The 20,878-nt window shown below is 41.8% G+C and overlaps 1 protein-coding gene across 9 annotated transcripts in view; it reads right to left on the bottom strand.

Annotated features, from left to right (window-relative positions):
- LOC122816469 (myosin phosphatase Rho interacting protein) overlaps window positions 1–20,878 on the bottom strand; it is a 3,136,467-nt gene that overhangs the window by 175,623 nt on the left and 2,939,966 nt on the right. For all 9 annotated transcript variants that reach the window (XM_044089284.1, XM_044089283.1, XM_044089288.1 and 6 more), the window contains one exon: window positions 6,167–6,253. In XM_044089284.1, the coding sequence (XP_043945219.1) occupies window positions 6,167–6,253 (87 nt within the window). The remainder of the gene's footprint in view (window positions 1–6,166; window positions 6,254–20,878) is intronic.

The following is a 20,878-nucleotide window of genomic DNA, read 5'->3' as shown; positions in this document are numbered from 1 at the left end:
TTCTTTTTTTTGTTATTGTAAAAAATGTATTCCAACTTATCTTGTATTTTGTATATCTGTGGAGCTTTTCTCCATGGGTCTCCACTGAAAAAGGTCTTTTGCCTAGATGGACTAACCCAGTCAAGAAATGTCAAATGAATAAATAAATGTTTATTTTATCTCTCAAACTGCATCATACTTCTCTCCCCATAACAGCTTAAACTCTCATTAGTCTTTATCCATCCACACAAAGAAATCTCGTAAGAAATCTCGTTTCTTAACATTTCATCCTTTAATCAACAACAAAGCATTCCTCTCACGTTATTTTTTTCTAAACATGCATTATTAATTTCCACAATTTATGTTGCTTCCTATTTCTTGTGATTAAAACTACTTGTCTACTCATAATTGCAATTATACACCTTTTCCCTCTTCCTGTCAATTTCTTCTTCCTCACTACTTAAAACCAAAACAGGGTCCTCTATTTTCACTGAACAGACCTTTAATCCAGCTACAAGACATCTCAACACAATCTCTCTTATATTGCTATTTTCCCAATATCTCAAAAGGACGATTTCAGAGATGAAAGACTAAAAACTAGATATAGTAGACAATGTTGAGAAATAAATACACATTAACATAATAAATACTGAACATGTGAATTATTTAAAATGCATAATGAAGAAATATATATGTGTATATATATATATATATATATATATATATATATATATATATATATATATACATACACATATATTTTTTTTAATCTTTCCAATGCCTTTAGTTTTAACATTGGGCTAATGGAAATATGCTCATTCAGACCTTGCCAGTTCCCAGCATTCAGACACAACTGCCAGTATAATTCTCTTTTCTCAATAGTGACCATGCACCACGCCTCATGTTGGTACTGATATTATCTATAATAAAAAATTGGAACTTATGGTCATTGTACTCCAAAACATGTTTGCTAAGAGAATTAGTTTCTTTTTTATTCCTTAATGTCATATAGGTGTTCATATATACGATTTTTTAACTTTCTATCAGTCTTGCCTACGTAAAAGCAAGAAAAGGTGGTACATGGCACAGTAAATCACTTTCTCCAAGTTACAATTGTATTTCTGACTGATTCTGATTTCAATATTACTGTGTGTTTGCAATGATTTAAAAGTAAGAACTAAACTAAGTAAAGACATACCATGTTTGTTAGTTGATGATGCTATGGCGTATACTTCATTTGATACTGTACATAGTCTACTGAACAGGAAAACTCTCCTTCAGCCAATAGGTCTTATATAGACAAAAGCTGTACAAAGAGAAACTAGTGAAAATTTAACTCTTCATAACATAGATTTTGATAACTATCCTTTGAAATGTGAATTTTTTTTTCATAAAATTGTTACCGATGCACTGACAATACTGTTGTGGTCTTTACTATGGTGAATGGCACTTTCTTTGGATTTCTACACTTATACTGGGGAAGGGAAAAGGTCATATGTCTGCGTTATTTGTTTGGTGTTTTGAAAGTTAGTTTTCTGAATTGCAGTATTTTGAAAGTCGGTGATTTAAGTTATCAGCATTGTAAACATTTGGGATTGTGGTCTTGGCATTTTAAAAGTTGGTCTTTTGGTATTTCAACCTGATAAAGCACACCCTAAAATTTATATGGAAAAACGATGAGAAGAACGAAATAAAAAATGGAGACCCATCACACTAAATAACACAGACTCTGAAATATTTATGAGAATAATATAGAGGAGAATGGAAGGAAGGATGAGGGATGTTATGGAAGATAGTAAATATGATATAAAAGGGAAGGGAAAGAAATTACCAATCTGAAAAATCTACTTGCACAGCAACTTTAAAAAAAAAAAAAATTTCTAAGCTTGCTTCCTGCCTTTCCTGTGGGTAGTCTAGTCTGGATATAGATTTGCTGTGTCCAGGACTATTTGTAGGCTTCTAGGCCCCCAAGACTTTCTGTGTTGGAGGGAAGCCTTCTAGCTTAATTTTGTTTCTTAGAACTAGCCAGTTTTTTATTTCAGCACTCAAGTCTGTTTTCTTTGAGCTCAGCACTTGTTCAGAACTTATTGTAAGTACTAAATAAGCTACAAATTACTACAGCACTCAACTTTCCTCACTGTCTAGAGGAAAACAGTTTCTAGTACTTAACAAATAAGCACCTATCCAGGCATGTGTATGGGTCAGCTCCTGGTGTTTTCTCCTGTCTACCTGATGAATCTGGGCATCTTGGGGGCAATGCAGTAATTGCCTCATGTACACAGCCAACCCTCTCCTCCTACCACCCAACACTACAACCTGTGAGAGATGCACTTATATAGCCAAACTGGAAGCAAAGCTCTCTTCACCCCAAGACTGGACTAGACAGTCAAGAGGAGAAGGTAAACACTTGCACCACACCATACTCAGCACATAGTCCCTCAAAACCTACACCACCAAAACACGCATATAGAAACACAAAACAAACACCTACATTCGCGGAGGCTCTCAGTAAAAACCTGCCCAAGCAACAGGGACCTCCAAAGCAGAAACACAAGCAACCTCCACCCCCCCCAACACAACCCAAATGACACATAGCCCACAAACTCAGTGTGCCACTCAACCACAGCCCATAAGGCATAACAACGTACCCAACACTCTAGTCATAGGTGACTCTATAGTCAGGCACACTGATGCTCCACTCACCAGGCTAAACAAGGAGAAAGTTACTGTCAGCTGCCTGTCGGGTGCCAGGATCCGCCACATAACGCATGCACTCAGGTCACTTCACAACAAGTACAAATATGACTCTGTCATTGTCCATGTTGGTGTGAATGACCTGAAATATACCTCCATGGACTACATAAAAAGGGACATGGAGGAGCTGTCCAATCTTGGGGCCCAGGCAGGTATGACCCTAGCCCTGAGTAGCATCCAGCCATCACCCAGAATGATACCACAGTACAAGGACAAAATGATTGACTTCAACAATTGGCTAAGCTTCTGGTGTCATTCTAAGGGGATCCAGTATCTGTCTGCCTGGGATGACATGATCGACAAACCACGATGCTTTGCCAGAGATGGCCTGCACCTGTTGCCCCTGGGATTCCGGATACTGGCTAAGGCTCTAGCCACCCCTATAGTGCCTTTTTTAGGCAAGGTTCAAATGACAAATTCACCATCCTAACAGGCGCAGGCAAGAAGAATCTGAGGGTATTGCTACTCAATGCTAGAAGTCTAAACCTCAAAATGCACTCACTCGAGGCACTCCTTAAAATGGAGAACACCGACATCTGTGCAGTGACAGAGACCTGGTTCAAGGCTCCAGAGAGTACCCCTGCATTACCAGGCTATAATTCATACCACACCTTTCGGCCACCTAACCTGGACCGAAACACTAAAGGCGGAGGCGTGTCCATATTCATTAAGGATATCCACATCTCCAGGCTAGTTGCTCAGCATAATGCATCCGAGATTATCCAAGTGCAACTAACTCTGGGAAAGACCGCAATCCAAATTGTAGCTTGCTACAGATCCCCCACCATGCCCCAGGATTCCCACTCCTCATTTCTTAATACACTGGAAAATATTAGGGTACAACCGAACACCCTAATAATGGGCGATTTCAACTACCCTACCATTAACTGGGAAAACTACTCATGTACCAACTCTTGTGCTCAACGTTTTCTGGAATTCATAGATTCCAATGCCATGGATCAACTCATGTACCAACTCTTGTGCTCAACGTTTTCTGGAATTCATAGATTCCAATGCCATGGATCAACTTGTCCACACCCCCACCAGAGGCAGCAATACTCTAGACCTGGTTATTACCAACATGGGCAACCAGTGCTCCACACCAGAGGTCAATTCCTCATTGGTCAGATCCGACCACAAGCTAATCACCCTAGACATCCACATCCCTCCCCTACCCCCCATTAGAGGAAACCACAGTAAAAAATTTCTCCAAAGCCAACTTCACGCTTCTTAAGACAGAAGTGGCAAACTACACAACACCCATAGACAATAGAGGTATGACTGCTGAATCCTACACAAATGCACTTTAGAAGCACTTACACAAGTGCATGGATCGTGCAATCCCTAACAGAACCAAGATTCTATCCTCCAAAAAAAGGAAGCCAATCTGGTGGTCCCCTGTCATAAACAAACTCTACAACAGAAGAAAGAAACTGTTGCAAAAAAGAGTAAAATCCCATGATTGGAGTCCCTGGTCACCCTCAGTAAGAAGCTGAGATCCCTCATAAAATCCTCCAAAGCTAGTTATGAAAACAAATCGCCACTGACTCTAAAGACAACCACAAAGCATTCTATAGCTATGTCAAGAATCTCAATGGCAACACTCGGATCTGCTCTGAGTTACAGCACAATGGCACTAAATATACAGAACCAACTGATATTGCCAATATCCTGGCAGATAGGGTCAGTGCTAACTTTACCCCCCTGTCATCTCCTAAAGGGCCCATCTCTATACCAGAAGAATGCAAAGTTCCTGTAATCACGGCTGCACAGGTAAAACACACACTATCCAAAGCCAAGAACACAGCATCCATGGGACCTGATGACATCCCAGGCTGTGTTCTACATGAACTACAGAACGAACTGGCACCCCACCTAAGTACCATGTTCAATCATAGCCTCACCTCAGGCTATGTGCCCACTGAATGGCGCACAGCAACAGTTATCCCACTCCACAAAGGGGGAGCCACCACAGAGCCCGGAAACTACTGCCCCATTAGCCTAACGAGCCTGGTCTGCAAGGCTATGGAACGTATCATCATGGAACTTATAAACAATGACACTGGTAATCTCCAAACTCAGGACCCTGCCCAGTTTGTGTTTGTAAAAGGCAGATCATGTCTCCTAAATCTGACAGACTTCTTTGAAGCAGTGCTCACCAAGGGCACCACTTTCTGGCCTGGTTCCCAAGCCAGCTTTTGGTAACTGTAATTCATGCATGATTTTCTAAGATTTAAGCTGAACTAACCTGGGCAGGGGCTTCATAAAGAATTATGGATTATTCTGTTGGGCCTATCATCTCAAACCTGTTTGCCACAGAACACCCTACCATGTAGCATAAGTACGAGACAACATAGGTCTGAGCCTCAACGGGATATAGAAACAAGCCCATCACAACAAAGTGATGAGCATTGGATTCACTAGTTTTATCTACCACATGTCTGGCTCCCCCCATCTTTTTAATCAGCACATGAGATGAAGTAGTAAATAAAGTATTCACACATATTTTTTTCTAATGACTCGTGAGTAAGCACTTTCAAACATAACCAGAAATTCAAAAGTCCATTTAAAAGAGTTATGCAAATAAGATTTTTGTGGATGACAAAATCCTTTCACGTTACCACGCAATGAACTGTACCTCAGCTTCAATATATCAATTTGGGGTTAGGAATTTAGAAAAAGTTTTGCTCTGTTATGACCACTCCTAAAGACTGCTTTTAGTTTTAATGGCTGAAACGGTTGACTTATAAATTGTGCTTTCTACAAACTGAAAGATTGTGGGAAAAAAAACAGCATATTGATTAAAGGGTGGTAACTTGGTGCCAGCCTTGTTGGCACACAGGGATAAAATATCAACTATGACACAGATGACCTGAGTTTGAGTAGTGCCTTAGCAGCTTGCTGCAGACGGCATGGGAAGGAAAAGGAGTGCCTATCCTGGAAGGGGGGAGTAAGGGGTTATCCACTGCCACAACATCTCAGAGGAGGAGCAGCAATGCAAGAGTGATTCAGGGGCAGACATGTAGCTACCAGGGCAGTGTATGGTCACTTACTGCAGAGGCACGTGCATACACAGCGCAGTGGTTGCAAAGGTACCACAGGTAACAAGTGCCCCACATACAGGGATAGGGTTATGGCTCAACACACACCTTCACTGCTGGGATGCCAGTGAAGACACTGAATACCTCTCAAAGCTCTCTGAATAACAGCCACAAGACAGATTGTTCCCACTCTGTTTATCAGTAACAAATGATAAATAGCAAATGTTTTGTGGTCAGCACTTACTGGGGCCATGAAAAAGAATATAAATAACAGTGAAATAGCAGCCTCTCAGCTTTGACTACAACACATATTTGAAGGTGGAGGAAAGCAACTCAAAAATCCTTTACACATCTATAAAATAAGTATCCAAAGAAACTGTATTGTTGCATACCCTTAAGGATGTCTGCAGTTCATCTTTCAAAGAGCTTATTTCTTGCTTAAGATACTGAATTTCTGATTCTTTGACCCGCAAAAGAACCTGCAATATACAAAAGACGACACTGTGTTAACACTAGGTAGACAACTAACAATGACACAGGCATTTATCTCCACCTTGAAAATGGCTAACATGTAGGTCACTCTCTTTCAATGAGTAGCTCCTGTATCGCTGGTCATTTCATCAGCTCACAGACTGCTCTACCTATACATACCACCTGCTCACCTGTCTGATCACACACTGCTCCTGCAGGTCACTTTTGCGTGATTCTTCCATTTAGGAATAATATACTTAGGAGCTTTTAAAATATTACATATACACACATTACTTTGAAGTTAATTAAGCACTGAGCAGCTAGTCTTACACATGGTTATGAATTCAACTTGCTGTAGTACATTTAAGTTATTATATATACAAATGATGCTAAAACAGTCTGTCAAAATGTCACATGGGACCAACTTGCTGTCTATCAAAAATGTCTGAGTACACAGTACAAAGGTACTTAAAAGCCTAGTTCTTAACCAGTTGTTTTACAACTGTATGAATGACAAACATTTGCAATTTTGCTCTAATATTTTACTAAACTAACACCAATACGTTCTTATACATTCTTCACAACGTATGCAGTACTGAACTCACAAACCTAAATGCTTGAAGATTTGCTGAGGTCTATACTGCTTGTACACTGTAAACAGCAATGGAAAAACTATTTTACTAGTTGTGTTCTGGGAGCAAAGCCCCCAACAGTACCTATGCAGACTTAACCAGCTTACTAAATACAACAGGTATAAGGTTAATATCATCCAGCTTTCTGTAATCAGGACACAGTACGAGTCTTACTCAGAATACTTAAAAGAAAAAGCAAGCACTAAGCTGATTTCCATGTTTCAGAGCCCGGCAGGATTTATTTTGGAATATGCAGAACATCTTTAGAAGACTTAATAATATGCCATGGCAAATGATTAATTTCTTGGTTCTAGTGTAAATGTATAACAAGTCTTTTGTGCTTGCTTGGAAGCAACGTGTTTAAAGCACCCCTGGGATTTGCAGTGGCAAACCCTGCCTCTACTAACATTTTGTACTGCTCCTTAAACACATTGATGCATAAGTAAGGAATATTCATGAGGTTTGCTGAAGCATTTCCCATTAATATTTAAATAATGATTGCTGCCATTATAAGCAAATTGAAAATTTTAAACAATGAATTATGCTAATGAAATATTTACATTTTAAAAGTGAGTTCTAAACCATTTTTACTTACTCAGACAACACTTCTATGGTAATTATTACAACGATGGAAACACTACATTCATCCCATATCAGCCTCTAAATAAAAGTCCTGTAAACACCTAGCACTGGGAGAAAACTAAGCAGATGAGCACAGGTGAAGTGAAAAATAACCAAGCTCAGTCTTTGTAGTTTGTATTAAGTGTGTGTGTGTGTGTGGGGGGGGGGGGGGGGGGGGCTAGCTCTCACCCAATCAGGGACAAATCCAGAAATAATCAAGGACACTTTTAAAACATTAGTGATATTAACTTTAGATATTAACAAAATAAGAAAATGTGAATATACATTTTCTGATGAAAAAGAGCACTGTAACTCTAATTAGTGTTGTTACTTATTAAGTATAAATCACCACTTTTTCTCCAAAAGTTACCAGTTTTGGGTGGGATTTAGAGAGAGAGAGAGCTAAAATTTGAGTCAAAGTTAGAGACAGTTGAGAGGTATGTGGGGGTGTATAACTGAATTAAGTATTTCATGTGGGGGTTTACTCCACTAAACTAGCTCTTTATACTTTTGCATTATTATTACATTTTTGTATCATTCAGAGAGAGAAGAGTAGAAAAACTGACTGTCTTATATAAGGCGGTATAATACAAATAATGAAAAAAGCAACTTTAATTCAATAAAATGAGTAAATGTACTTAATCAGTATTAATTTCTGATGTTAATACAGTAAGTACTCCTTACAATGCTGATTTATTTATGATGTCAGGGGAAATAAGCATTTCTGTCAATCATGTCAAATTGTAATATGATGACAACTGATTAGTTCTGACGACACTCCCATTTACAATCAACTAAAGCCCTAGCTTGTCCACATGAGCAAGTGCAATACTTTCATTCACAAAGATGCTCTAACAGTGCTGGCAGCTTTAAAGCACACTGTATGTACGCAAATTAACAAAGACAAAAAAAAAGCCAATACACAAATAAACTTATTAAATTATGTGCCATGATAAAAGAAAATTTTAACAATAATATAAATGAGAAGGCATGACTTACTGTATGAAATGAAACCAACCTCATCTCTATTTTCTTTCTCACTGATAACCTCTGTCCTATATTTTAGTTTTATATTCAGAATTACTGTTACATGCTACTTTTCTGTAACAACACTAATTAGAGTTACAGTGCTTTTTTTCATCAGAAAATGTATATTCACATGTTCTTATTCTGTTAATATCTAAAGTTATCTAAATGTTGCACTTAGTTTTGCCTTGGTCATAAAATGCAAAGCAAAATTCAGCAAAATCTGATGGATGTTCATCATTAGATCACTGCAGCAGTAGCCTAAGCTATATGGGACATTCTGTCGAGGGATCAGACTAGCTGTCTAGCTTCCAAAGCTTTAGGGCAACTTTCACATACCTTAGCCACTGCCATGTGCAAGATAAGCAGTATAAAAACAGCGACTAGGGTGCAAAAAACTTCAGAACTTTCTTATTGACAAAATGTGTGTTTCTTCAAGGGCTTTGGGTGAGTGATGGTCGGCTAGCACTTCATCAAAGCTGGGCAGATGAGCTTCCCATTGGGGACTGCCTTCAAATCTGTAATATCAAGAAAAATGTGATGTGCTCTATACATTATTATTATGATGTTAGGGCATTTCTGCCATTTTTGACTACTTGTCAGACCAAGCTTTTTCTTCAGCTCAACATTTTAATAACTAGCTTATCTGGGGGAATTCCTTTGTAAAATTGTGTTTTTGGATAAAACAATCAAACTAGTCATTAAAAAATGTACTTCAAAAATTACTTCTTTGTGAAAAGGTACTACTAACTCTTCCAGGCTCTGCTATCCATACATGAAACTCCTTTTATAACTGGGATATAGACCGGGATCCCACTAAGTCTTGCAATCCCTCCCCGATCCACAACAAAAAAAAGTTATTAAGAAGTCAACAGTCTTCATTTGAGCTTCCCCTGTGCCTCAGCCACTGATGGATGACTCTAATGTGGCCATCTGTTGTTGCTCAGACTGTTTATCTGTTTTTCCTGGGCACTGTGGTGTTGCTCCTCAGGATACAACCATGGAACAACTCACAAAAGTCCTCTACAGCTGTAGAGCTGCCTTTTCATGATAAGGGACAACCATCCTTGCATGCTTTGGGGAAGCTCTGGGTGAAGCTACTTCACTTGACCACATTGAGGAGCCTCTTTCTCAGGGTAGGGACCGTCTGTTGAGCCGTGCTTCCCCTGGGGGGGGGGGTCTTGTATGAAGAGAAAACACAAATCTAGACAAATTTATTTTCCTGAAGCAGTTAACTAGCTCAATTTAGCGTAAGGGTTGTTGAGAACATTGCAGTCACTAAATGATGGTGGTCCTCCTCTCAGGAGAGTTAAACTATTTCTTCCCTATTGGATTCCAACTCCCAGTATAATGAACAGGAATGAGACTGAGACAGTTTTTCTCATACTCCCTTACCACAAGGTGAGGATTCTGATTTTGTACAGAGATTTTCCTCAGACTCCCCTCCTAAAGAATGATATTTTTCTAATATTACTGGATTCCGCGGTGGTACAGCGGCAGCGTTGTTACCTCACAGGAAGAGGTTCTCCCGTTCGATTCTCTGCTTGGTTGGGAGTGCCTTCTGTGTGGAGTTTGTATGTCCTCCTCATGGTTGGGTAGCATTCGAAAGACATGCGTGCGTAAATGGGCAAGCCTTCGTTGAAGGTTGGGCGTTGAGCTGGCACCTCGGCGTTTCGTAAAAATCTACTGCCAATCATTAGCGTACCGGAGTTCAGCAGTGCGACCCCCTTACCGGGAAAATGCCAAAAGACAAACAACAACTGCCAAAACAGAATATTTTCAATGGGAACAAAAATACATGTCTGAATCTCAACAAAGATATTATGATTTACTTCAGGTAAAGTTTCCTTAACTGGTAGTTTTTATTTCTGTACTGCCAGCATTACAGGATGCCTTTTTGGCAGCTTGTACTTTCCCCTGACAGTCATCCCTCGACTCCAAAAAAGTCTGATAAGCTGTATAAAGTGGCCAAGTCACAAGTTTCGTTTTTTTTTACTACAGTATGGCAGATCCTGCAATAATTTCCTTGTCAGCTAAGAGTCTATCAAACTTCTGTCAGCAGCTAGCCTTAAGCCTTCTGACAAACTGGGAAAGGTTTTGGATAAAGTTAATATTTTTTTTTCTTCTTCCACTTTGGATTTCAGAACTGTAAACTGTCAGGCATGCATGTCTTAAGTTTTTGCTGGCTTCTTAAAATAATTTAAGAAAAGTAATTGCTGAGCATCTGTCTTCAGATACTGAAGCTTTTGTGTGTTCTGAAGTATCTTGGGTAATTAACATTTCTTGAAATGTACTTACAACACTGTGGATGTTGTATCCACAGCTGCTGCCACTGGCTCTGTCGTCATAATATTTGTTTGTTTACAGACTCAAAATTTACCAGAGGGTGTTAAAACTCAAATTTGAAATGTTCGCCTGGATAAAAGAAGTTTAGTCCTTCTCCTTCATCCTTTTGATGAAAGGGAAAAGTTACTTCACAGGATTACTCAGATTATTCAACCTTACTGTCCTAAAAAAAACAAACTTTTATTCCAGTTTGGGTTCTTCTTTCAGAAAGCAGTAGTAGTGCTCCCAACACAGCTCATGTAAATCAAATTTCAACAAAGAGTGGTAAGAAAGTTCAAAAAAGAAAGGAAGATCCTCCCATAACCAAAGACAACTTAAAATGTTAGACTGGCTATATGCCCCTCCCCACCCTGAGAACTCCGTAAAGCATTCCCAGAATCTAGGTGTTCACTTACCTCTATGACACTTGATAAGTTCAGACACTTGGGAACTGAGAAGCAATGAAAAAGATTACAAATGGCACTGGGGCTCCCTTCTCATTCCCAGAAAATCCCTCCACATCCTCCCAAAGTGCCCAGTGCCCTCCTGTTCTGGATCAGATGCTGTTTCAGGGGATAACAGAATCTGTTTCCCCACATCATAGGGGAAAGGGTATCATTCAATAAGATTTTCTACTGCCAATGAGAGAGAAGGAAGCTAAAGACCTGTGGTCAGCGTTTTCTGAACATTCACGTCATCTTTCCAAAATTCAAAATGATTTCTTTACAATCTCTGTTAACCCTTACTCTTTCTTCCAGTTTTCTAGCAACATTGGATTTAAAAGATGCTTACCATCACATTTCCAACTGCAGCAACTTCAGGTACTTTTGCCCTTTTCTGTGTATGGGTTTCATTTTCATTTTGCTACTTTGCCTTTGGTTTACTTACAGCTCCAAGACTGTTTATAAAGAGTCTGGCTCCTGTAACAGCCACTGTACGTTGCATGGCATTCACACTTTTCTTTATTTAGACAAGTTTGGCAGATTCCTTCATAGATCGTCAAGAATCTCTGTCTTTGTTAATGAAACTATTTCTTAGCCTGGGATTTCAGGTGAATAAATATATATATATATATATATATATATATATATATATATATATATACAGAGAGAGAGAGAGAGAGAAATCTTCTTTCATTTCATCTCACAAAGTAGTGTTTCTGGCATGTCTCCTAGAATCAACACTTAATAATGTCTATTCTCCCACAGAACAAAATTAAGAATTACAACAAACAATTTCTGATACTTTTAAACCAGACTCTGGCATCTGCCAGGGAATACCTGGGAATATTTTAGAATTTTAGGTTTTATGGCCTCCACTATTATCATGAGTCCCCTGGCCAGACTTCACGTGAGAAAAATCCAGTGGTTTGTTTGAATGGACTAAGTACAGGGCTTCTGGAACAAGCAAGTCAAGTCAAAATGCATAAATGTCAAAGAAATGACTACTCTATAAATGCCCTCAAATCTCTGAACCATATTTGGACTCCAGGCCTCCTGCTAGTAATCACATACTACACCACAGTGATGCGGTACACTGCCCCTACACACAGTCTGAAGCATCTGCTATGACAGACTGAAGAGTAGGTGGAAGGATGAAGGGGGGACAGACTGAGACCACTGTTCCACCATCCACAGAACCTCCCTTCTTATAAAGCCCAAAACTGGAATTTGAAAAGAGATGGGGTGTTGCTATAGAGTCCAGACTGACCTGAAGTACCACTGAATTTTCCACTTGAAATCTGGCTAAGGAAACTGTGAGAGTCATAGAAGCCATGTGCCCCATAATCCTAAGAAATTCCACTGTAGATACTAGAGATTGAGTGGCAAAGTTCAGGAAGACTTCTTGGTGCATCTCTACTTTGACTAGAGGAAGAAAAGCTTTTTCCCAGGGCAGAACCAACAAGAAAAACGTTTCCATTTGCTAGCATAAATTTTTCTAGTTGTGGACTTGTGAGAGGAGACAATAATCTCACGCATGGCCGGGGAAATGCTGGGAAGCCTGGCTAAGGTTGGAAGTGGAGCAAGCAAACTGTGAGCTGGAGTGTTTGGAGGGATTGATGCAGCCCGCCTGACTGATGAATCAGTAGGTCTGGAATCGGATCCAGAGTCCAGGGCTGTTCGAGAAGGTAATGGTGCAGGAACGGAAACCATATCTGTTGAGGCCGTAGGGGGCAATGAGGATCATTTTGCAACCCAACGATATTGCTTTCTGTATGAGTTTTGGTATCAGGGGAAATGGAGGGAAGGCATAAAGAAGGCCCTGAGGCCAATTGTGGACTACAGCGTCTCTGGGAGTGTGACCTGGAAGTGGAAGAAGGGAGAAGTAGTTGCTGAATTTGCTGCTGAAGGGGGTGGCAAAAAGATCGCAGCAAGGCTGTCCCCATTTGCGGAAGATCAGATCTGCAAATACTTGATTCAGAGACCACTCGTGAGGCATGAGAATAGCTCTGCTTTGCCTGTCCGCTATGACGTTGGATCTCCCAGGGATGTGCGTCACAATCAGAAAACGTTGGGAGGAAATCGCCCACTGCCAGAGTCTGAGTGCTTCTCGACATAGGGGGTAGGACCTGGTTCCGCCCTGCTTGTTAATGTACCACACCACTGACATGTTGTCCGTTTGAATTGCAATGGTCCCAGAAGGGAGAGAGTCCTGAAGAGCTTGCAACGCTAGGAGCACGGCTCTCATTTCTAGGACGTTTATATGCAGATGGTACTCGTGAGGCTGCCAAGTGCCTTGGACTGTCCTGCCCTGATAATGCCCCCCCACCCTATCAGGGAGGCATCTGTGGTCACTGTGACAACTGGAGGGGGCTGAATGAAGGGTCTGCCCTGAGTCACTAGTGGGGAGACCATCCACCAGGAAAGGTGTCTTTTGCATGCTTCTGTAATCATGATTATGTGAGACATGGGCAGCTGTTGGAAAGACCACTGTGTGAACAGAAGCCACTGAAGGATCCTCATGTGAAAGCGGGCCAGTGGGATTAGAAGAATTGCCGCTACCATGGAACCCAGAGTTTGAAGGACGAATCCGACTTGGATCCTTTTGCTCTGCATTAGAATTTGTACTTGCTGGCAAATTGTAGACACCCTTTCTGGCGGTAGCCTTGCGGACATGTTCCTTGTGTCTAAGTCTGCTCCTATATAGGTGATAGATTGACAGGGCAACAAGGCAGATTTTTCAAAGTTTACTGTAATGCCTAGCTGGGAGCAGATTGTGATTGTGTATTCCCTGGCTTGCAGAAGTTGATGCCTGGTAGTAGCAGTGAGGAGCCAGTCATCTACATATGGAAACACCTGGAATCCTCGACGTCTCAGGTGAGCCATGACCACTGCCATACATTTGGTGAACACTCTGGGGGCTGTGGTGAGACCAAAGGGCAGAGCTCTGAAATGGTAATGACTGGCTCCCAGCCAGAAGCAAAGGAATCTCCTGGAGCGCCTGTCCAATTTGATGTGGTAGTACGCATCCTGAAGATCTATGGAGCACATCCAACTGTCCTGATCCAGAAAGGGTAGAATGGACTGTAGCGTGACCATCCGAAACTTTGTTCGTTGAACAGACTTGTTTAGTCTGCTGAGATCCAGACTCGGTCTCCAGTCCCCTGTCTTTTTTGGTACCAAAAAGAACCTTGAGTATGTTCCGAATCCGTGTTGGTCTGCTGGGACTTCCTGGATGACTCTTTTTTTCTAGCAGTTTTGAAACTTCTATGACTACTTGGTCCCTCAGAGTGGGTGGAACATCTGGAAGGGATTTGCTCGACGTTAAGGGGGGTTGAGAGAAGGGAATTTTGTAACCTCCGGATATAAATGACCGTACCCATTTGTCTTGTGTTAAATTTTGCCACGCTTTTGGGTACAGTGAAAGTCTTCCCCCGACTGCCTCCAGAGGCGGGCAGCCGGGCAACCCTTCAGGGATGCTGAAAGGGCTTCTCAGAGAAGGATTCTCTGTTGCCCTGATTCTGCGCCCCCCCCCTCTGCCACGAGGGCGGCGTCTGTTGTTGTTGTTTCCCCCACTGCCCCTGCAGGAAAAATCGCTACATGTGTCAGGCGAGGCTCCCTGGGATTTTCGGAACCACATTTTACCACTCTTCTGACCCTTGGGGTATGGTCTGGAAGGAGCGGAAAAAATGACTCCCACTGCAGAGAAAGTCTTGCCTTCTTGCTCACACCTAGTCAAAGTGTCTTTCACCTGTGCTCCAAAAAGAAAGGAATCATCAAAGAGGGTGTTGGTGAATGATGCTCTAAAGGGTTCTGCAAAGTTACACAGCCGCATCCATGCATGTCTCCTAAGGGCCACATCTGTACCTGTGGCTTTACTCGCACCATCGGCTGCATAGGAAATGAGCCTCATGGAGGAGTTGACTACAGAATTAAGGGTCGCCAGCTGGGAAGCCACTTTAACTTGAGTCCCCTCAGCTGATGGATCTTGAAGGGTATCTCCGAGCTCTTTAAGGAGATCCCTCTGAATCCGGGTAAAATGGCATAAGTAGTTCAGTGACCTCATAGGAAAGGTCGCTGAAGCAAACATTCGCTTCCCGTATCTGTCCATCGTCCTAGACTCCTTGTTAGGAGGATGGACAGACGAAGAAGTTTCTGCTCTTTTTTGATGGCTGCTGCTACCACCATGGCATCAACAGGAACACCTTTGGTAAGGAACTGCTTATCATGGGGTGCTGTGATGAACTTGCTAGGTCTCCTCGGAGTTGGTTCCACTGTATCCAGGGCTGACCAAGCCTTTCGAGCCACCACGGACATAAGTGGATCGAAAGGCGGAAAAACCCAGGAGGTGGAAGGTCGGGAACCAAACGCATCCAAGAATAAAAACTCATCCTCGGTAGGGGCTAGGGGATTCCAGTTCCCCCTCTGCTTAAGCATTTCGAGGATGTCCGAAAAGGAAACATCTTCAGAGGGGGATCTCGGGGACCCTACCGAATCATCTAAGTCTGTATCAGAAGTGACAGACTCAGGAGAGTCAATGTGCTTCCTCTTGCACTTCTTCTTACGAGGGGGCTCCTCTGAATGATCAGGGGAGGCCTCGGAAGAGGAAGAAACACCTAATGGGGTGCCCTGGAGTGCTGGTTCCCCACGCTTGGGGTCTGGAGGAGGAGAAGAGGTTGGCACAGACACTACAGGGGATGGAGCCGATGGGGCCGATAGTGGAGCTGACTCAGTGGCCAGCACACTCCTCATGACATGGAAGGTATCCATGCCACGATGCAGAGAAAGCTCCTGTTCCGAGGAAATCGTAATCTTTCTCCGCACCAAGGGAGACTGTTCCGAGGCCGATGTAGGAGCCGAGCTCAACTGCGCCGAAGCTCCGAGAGGGAGAACGGGGTCGGACAAGGGTCTGATGCCACTCGCCCCCTCGGAGCCGACGAGGGAGCCCCAGCACCCAGTTCTCTCGACGGACGGCACCATCGAGGGAATCGGAGCCGACGATGGAACAGAAGGAGATAGAGTTATCGGAGCCGACAGTTCCACTACTCGAACCCCAACGAACTCCGGCTCTAAGCTCAATGGAGTCGGAGGAGGAACATGGATAGAAGTGGACGGAGCCAACACCTGTTGAGGAGGGCTGGACAACATCTTGGCAAGTGCCTGCAACTTTAGCAACCTACTGACCACTCTCTCCACATCGTGATCCGAGAGCCTAGAGGATCGAGAGAAGTGAGAAAATCTGTGACTGCGCTTGCTCTGAAGCAGGGGAGACCAAGGAGCCGAAAGTATTGATTCCAGAGAAGGGGACCTCAGCCTCCTGTGGCTCTGCGAAGGCTCCGAAGTTTCTGATGGAGCCGATGGGGAGATAGTCTTATTGGTTCCAGCCTGAACCAAAGTACCAGGTAGAGTCTGAACCAAAGATGGCTCCGAACTTGGAGCCGACGATTTGGTAGATTTAGGGGATTTCACAGGCTGAGTCTTGGCCAGTGAATCCTGGGGGCTTTAAAAGGCCCCTAAGAATAAGCTTATTCTTATGCTCCTGCAGAACTCTTGGACTAAATGCATGGCAGATAGAACAAGAGTCCTGCAGGTGCACAGCGCCTAAGCAACAGACGCAAGAAGTGTGCCCATGTCAGAGACATTTTCTGACAGCATGAGTCACACTTCTTGAACCCAGACAACTTGGATTCTTTGGACATCCTGTAACAAAAAATACAACAATAGCTAACCAATCAAAATACAGTCTACAGAAAAACACAGTATACTACAGACTAAAAGCTAAAGTTTTTTTTTTTTTTTTTTTTTTTTTGATAGGACAAGCCTCTAACTCAAATGGCTAGCCTATAAAGAAGGTAGAAGGAAAGCCTCTAACTTAAATGGCTAACTTGACAGGAAAAGAATAAGGAGGGGGGGAGGGGGAGAACTCTCTAAATTAAACGAGTTCTGAAAGGAAGGGAAGGTAAGCTACAAATACACACCTAGCTAACACAACAAATATAAGACAAAAATTAACAAAAACCCCTAGGAAAAAGACTATTTCTAGTAAAAAAGTTCTATAAAGAAACTTTATACGAGCCTGAGCCAGAAAAATGACACCTTGCAGCTGAAGCGGCAAATGAGATCTGGGTAGTTAGCGCTAGGCATCATAGGATAAGGGGTAGCCTCGAGCCAGTAAACAGCTCTCGAGCTATAGAAGATGGCAGAGTCGGAGCCGGGGATCGGCTCCGATCCCAACCAGCAATAACGAAGGCAAGATAGACAACTTAACATCACATTTTTCAGGTAAGAAAAACACACTGACAGTACCCCAATAGTGCAAAAGTCAATGAAAAAGTACAAAAATAGGCAAAAAAAAAAAAAAGAAAAAGTACAGAGATTGTTCACAGATACATTTGCAAGTATTTTTCCTTTGAGAAGCAATGCGAGTTTAAAAAAATCAAGTTTCCTAGCTAAAAATACATTTCACAAAAAACACCAGTTTTCATCAGAAAAATATAGTGTAAGGTTTTCCATGAAGGGAACTTATCTGTCCAGCCTTGAAGGATCACTAGCCAACCTTCAATACCACAGCACCCACAGGAGTGCACTTCGGTAGCAAGAAGAGTTTAGCTTTCTAACTGCTTTTTATTTGAAGCTCCTGGTAGTTGGGGTGTGTGGAAGGTGCTCCTAAGCTTTGTAAACCTGCTGAGTTGGTCATATCCTTGGCAGGATATAACCCTAATAGTTCAGGTTACTGCAACAGTTATCCAACACTGAACATCAGCATTTCTTCTCCTAGCTTCCTGCACACAGAGTGGAGGGTTCAGGGTATGATGAAATCAAAGTGACGTCAAATATATGATACAGGTGATGGGAAAAGTGCAAGAAGTGGATCAAACAGTTACACAACACAGTTGGGAAGGCTAAACCAGAAGTAAAGGCTTAAAAAGGAGCAAAAAGATTAAATCCAAAGTTGTTATACACTTGACACAAGGGAAAATGACAGCTTTGGAGAAGAAAGTGAGCAGTGTCAAAAAGCATGATGTTTGGTGCATTACAGGAAAAAAGTAAAAATGATGGCATAAGTCTGTGCAGGAAATACCAGGGCTGGACAATGATATATGTGGTACAGTCTGATACCTCTTTGATAGAGGCAGTGTAGAAAATAAAAAAGAACAACAGCTGGCAAGCCAATTGCAGCAAGCCGTCACTTGTCTGAGGCAGGTCAGCTCAGACTCAGTTTTCAGTGGGGGGGGGGGGGGGTGAAGAACAAGAAGGGTCAGATAGGTAGGAGGGCTAAGGTGGGCTGGGCTGTCCAGGGGAAGAGTTGAAAAGGCTGGGAACAAAGCAAATCAGTCTTTCCAACCTCTACCTTGGCAGCTTGTTTGATCAGCTTATCTGTGGATTACTGGTGTGTTTTTGAACTACGTGGAGGTTCTAAGAACAAGGTAGGGGCCTTTTTTATTTGTTTTTGATTTGATCACAGGCTTTAGTGGCATTTATCTGTACAATAGGTATTTTGCTTACTTAATAGTGTAGGTTGCTTAAAAATCATGCTTAAAGGCATGCAAGCAGCTGGATAAGCGGGGCTAAGGTTGAATTAAATTGGTGTGTTAAAACTGAGGTTCGTTTTGCAGGCCTGTATTTCGGTGTTAGAAGCAGGTTAGTAACTAAGAGTGTACCTGTAAAGTATCAAGTGAAATTAGAAGACCAAAAGGGTCTTAAGTAGTTTTAACCAAGGGTTTGGCCTGACTGAATTAAAGCATGGTTAAATTAAAAATATTAAAGGCAGGGCTTGTGAGCTGAGGCCTGCAGCTAGCCGCAGGGCTTGTGAGCTGAGGCCTGCAGCTAGTCACAAGGCAGGGCTTGTGAGCTGAGGCCTGCAGTTAGCCACATGGCAGGCCCTAGGAACGGAGGCATGCAATTAGCCACATGGCAGGGCCTAGGAACTGAGGCCTGCAGTTAGCCACATGGCAAAGACTGGAAAATGAGGCCTGCAGGTAGCCACTGGGGTCTGGCCTGTGAGTTCAGGCCCATAGGTAGCCACATGGCAGGGCCTGGGAGCAGAGGCTGGAAAGTAGCCACAAGGCAGAGCCTTTGGAGAGGATCAGAAATAGTTGAGGGCAGTCAAGGGCAGTTTGCCTTAAACTATTTTATTTACATGGGACAACAATTTTATATCAGAGAAAAGGCTAGTTATGTTATTGTTGATGTTTAAAGACATTCTGGTTTAAGAGCATGTAGGCAGATTGTTTAAGTTACTATTTGATGTAATGACTTGTAATTCAAATCAGTTATATTTTGGAAATGCCTGGAGATTAGGTTACAAACAGGCTAGAGGGTAAAATATGTACTTGAATGCATCAGACTAAATTTAAATGACAGAATAAGTTTAAATTAATACTTCAAGTAGGGTTTACTATGGGATTAAAGGCATGAAACAAAGGCACACATGCCTACGTGTGGCCTAGGGTTTAGGGATGAGATGCAAAAGGCTTTTTAGCAAAAGCTGAAATTGTTTTTCTTAGCAATCCAGCAAACAATAGTCGTGGCCTGCAATTAATTAGATGGCTGGGGTCAGTGAAGAATCACATGGCAAGGCTAGTGAGTTGGGGCCTGTTTGTATGCTTAATACAACATAAATCATGTTTGGTTCACTAACTTATGTTTAATGCAAGTAAATCATGTCTGGTTAATTTCTTAGCAAATAAAATTAAATTATTAATAAAAATAATAATACTACATAATTCAGCTGAGTGGGTCATTAAAGTTAATCTAGGTCTTAAGGAATTTACAGCCATTTGCAGATTCTAAATGAATACATTGGGTAATTGTGGATAGAAAGGTTTGGCAAAAAGTGGAAACTCTTTTGCTCAGGACCGCAAACCCATTGCTTACGTTTGATAACCCTGTGGATTTATTTATTGTTTATTTTACCTGCTAACTAACACATTACTAAATCTTGGTGGAGTAAAGAGCAGTTGGTTGGCTGGGATTCTGTGGCTAAGTAGCAGAATATTGTAACCATTTCAATCTTAGTGGTGTTACTTTCTTTAAGGAAGTAGAAAAGAAGAAGGGAAGAAAGGTGGGGGGAGGTAATGGGTCAGTGCACAGAATTTTTTCAAGAAAGGCTGAAATATTTCATATGAAGTCAAAGCTTTGATTTGTTGGTAATATTTAGTTGGGCTTTTAGTTATCACTGCAAAGTGGCTTAGTGGAACAGAAAAATATTTAAAGCATTTTTATGTCTGAGAAAGTAGGATCATTTCTAAATGGGCAAAAGTTTCATTTTAGCTGCTGATTCAAGTTAAGATCTTAACCCAGGCTGTAAAGTTTGCAAGAGAAGAAAAACTAGCTTGTATTTGCTGCAAGCCGAAGGTTTTCTCATCCCCCACTTCCTGTAGTGTAATTAGGTTTTATATATGTTTGGTGGAGACAAAACAGATCAGACAGCACTATGCACTTACAAAGGGAAACGGGGAAGTTTTATAGCATTCCACTTACAGTTCTTGGGAGGAAAGCTTTAAAGCCTTAGTAAAACCTTAGTAATTTTGGGGGCACTGTAAAGGCCACTGAGTTGCAAAACTTCCTTACAGTCACTTTGTTAGCT

The sequence above is a fragment of the Protopterus annectens genome, chromosome 12.part0, assembly GCF_019279795.1.
Source record: "Protopterus annectens isolate FY-2018-M chromosome 12.part0, PAN1.0, whole genome shotgun sequence".
Taxonomy (NCBI): domain Eukaryota; kingdom Metazoa; phylum Chordata; order Ceratodontiformes; family Protopteridae; genus Protopterus; species Protopterus annectens.
Note: the sequence above shows the minus strand (reverse complement) of the source record. Positions and strands in the feature narration are given on the sequence as shown.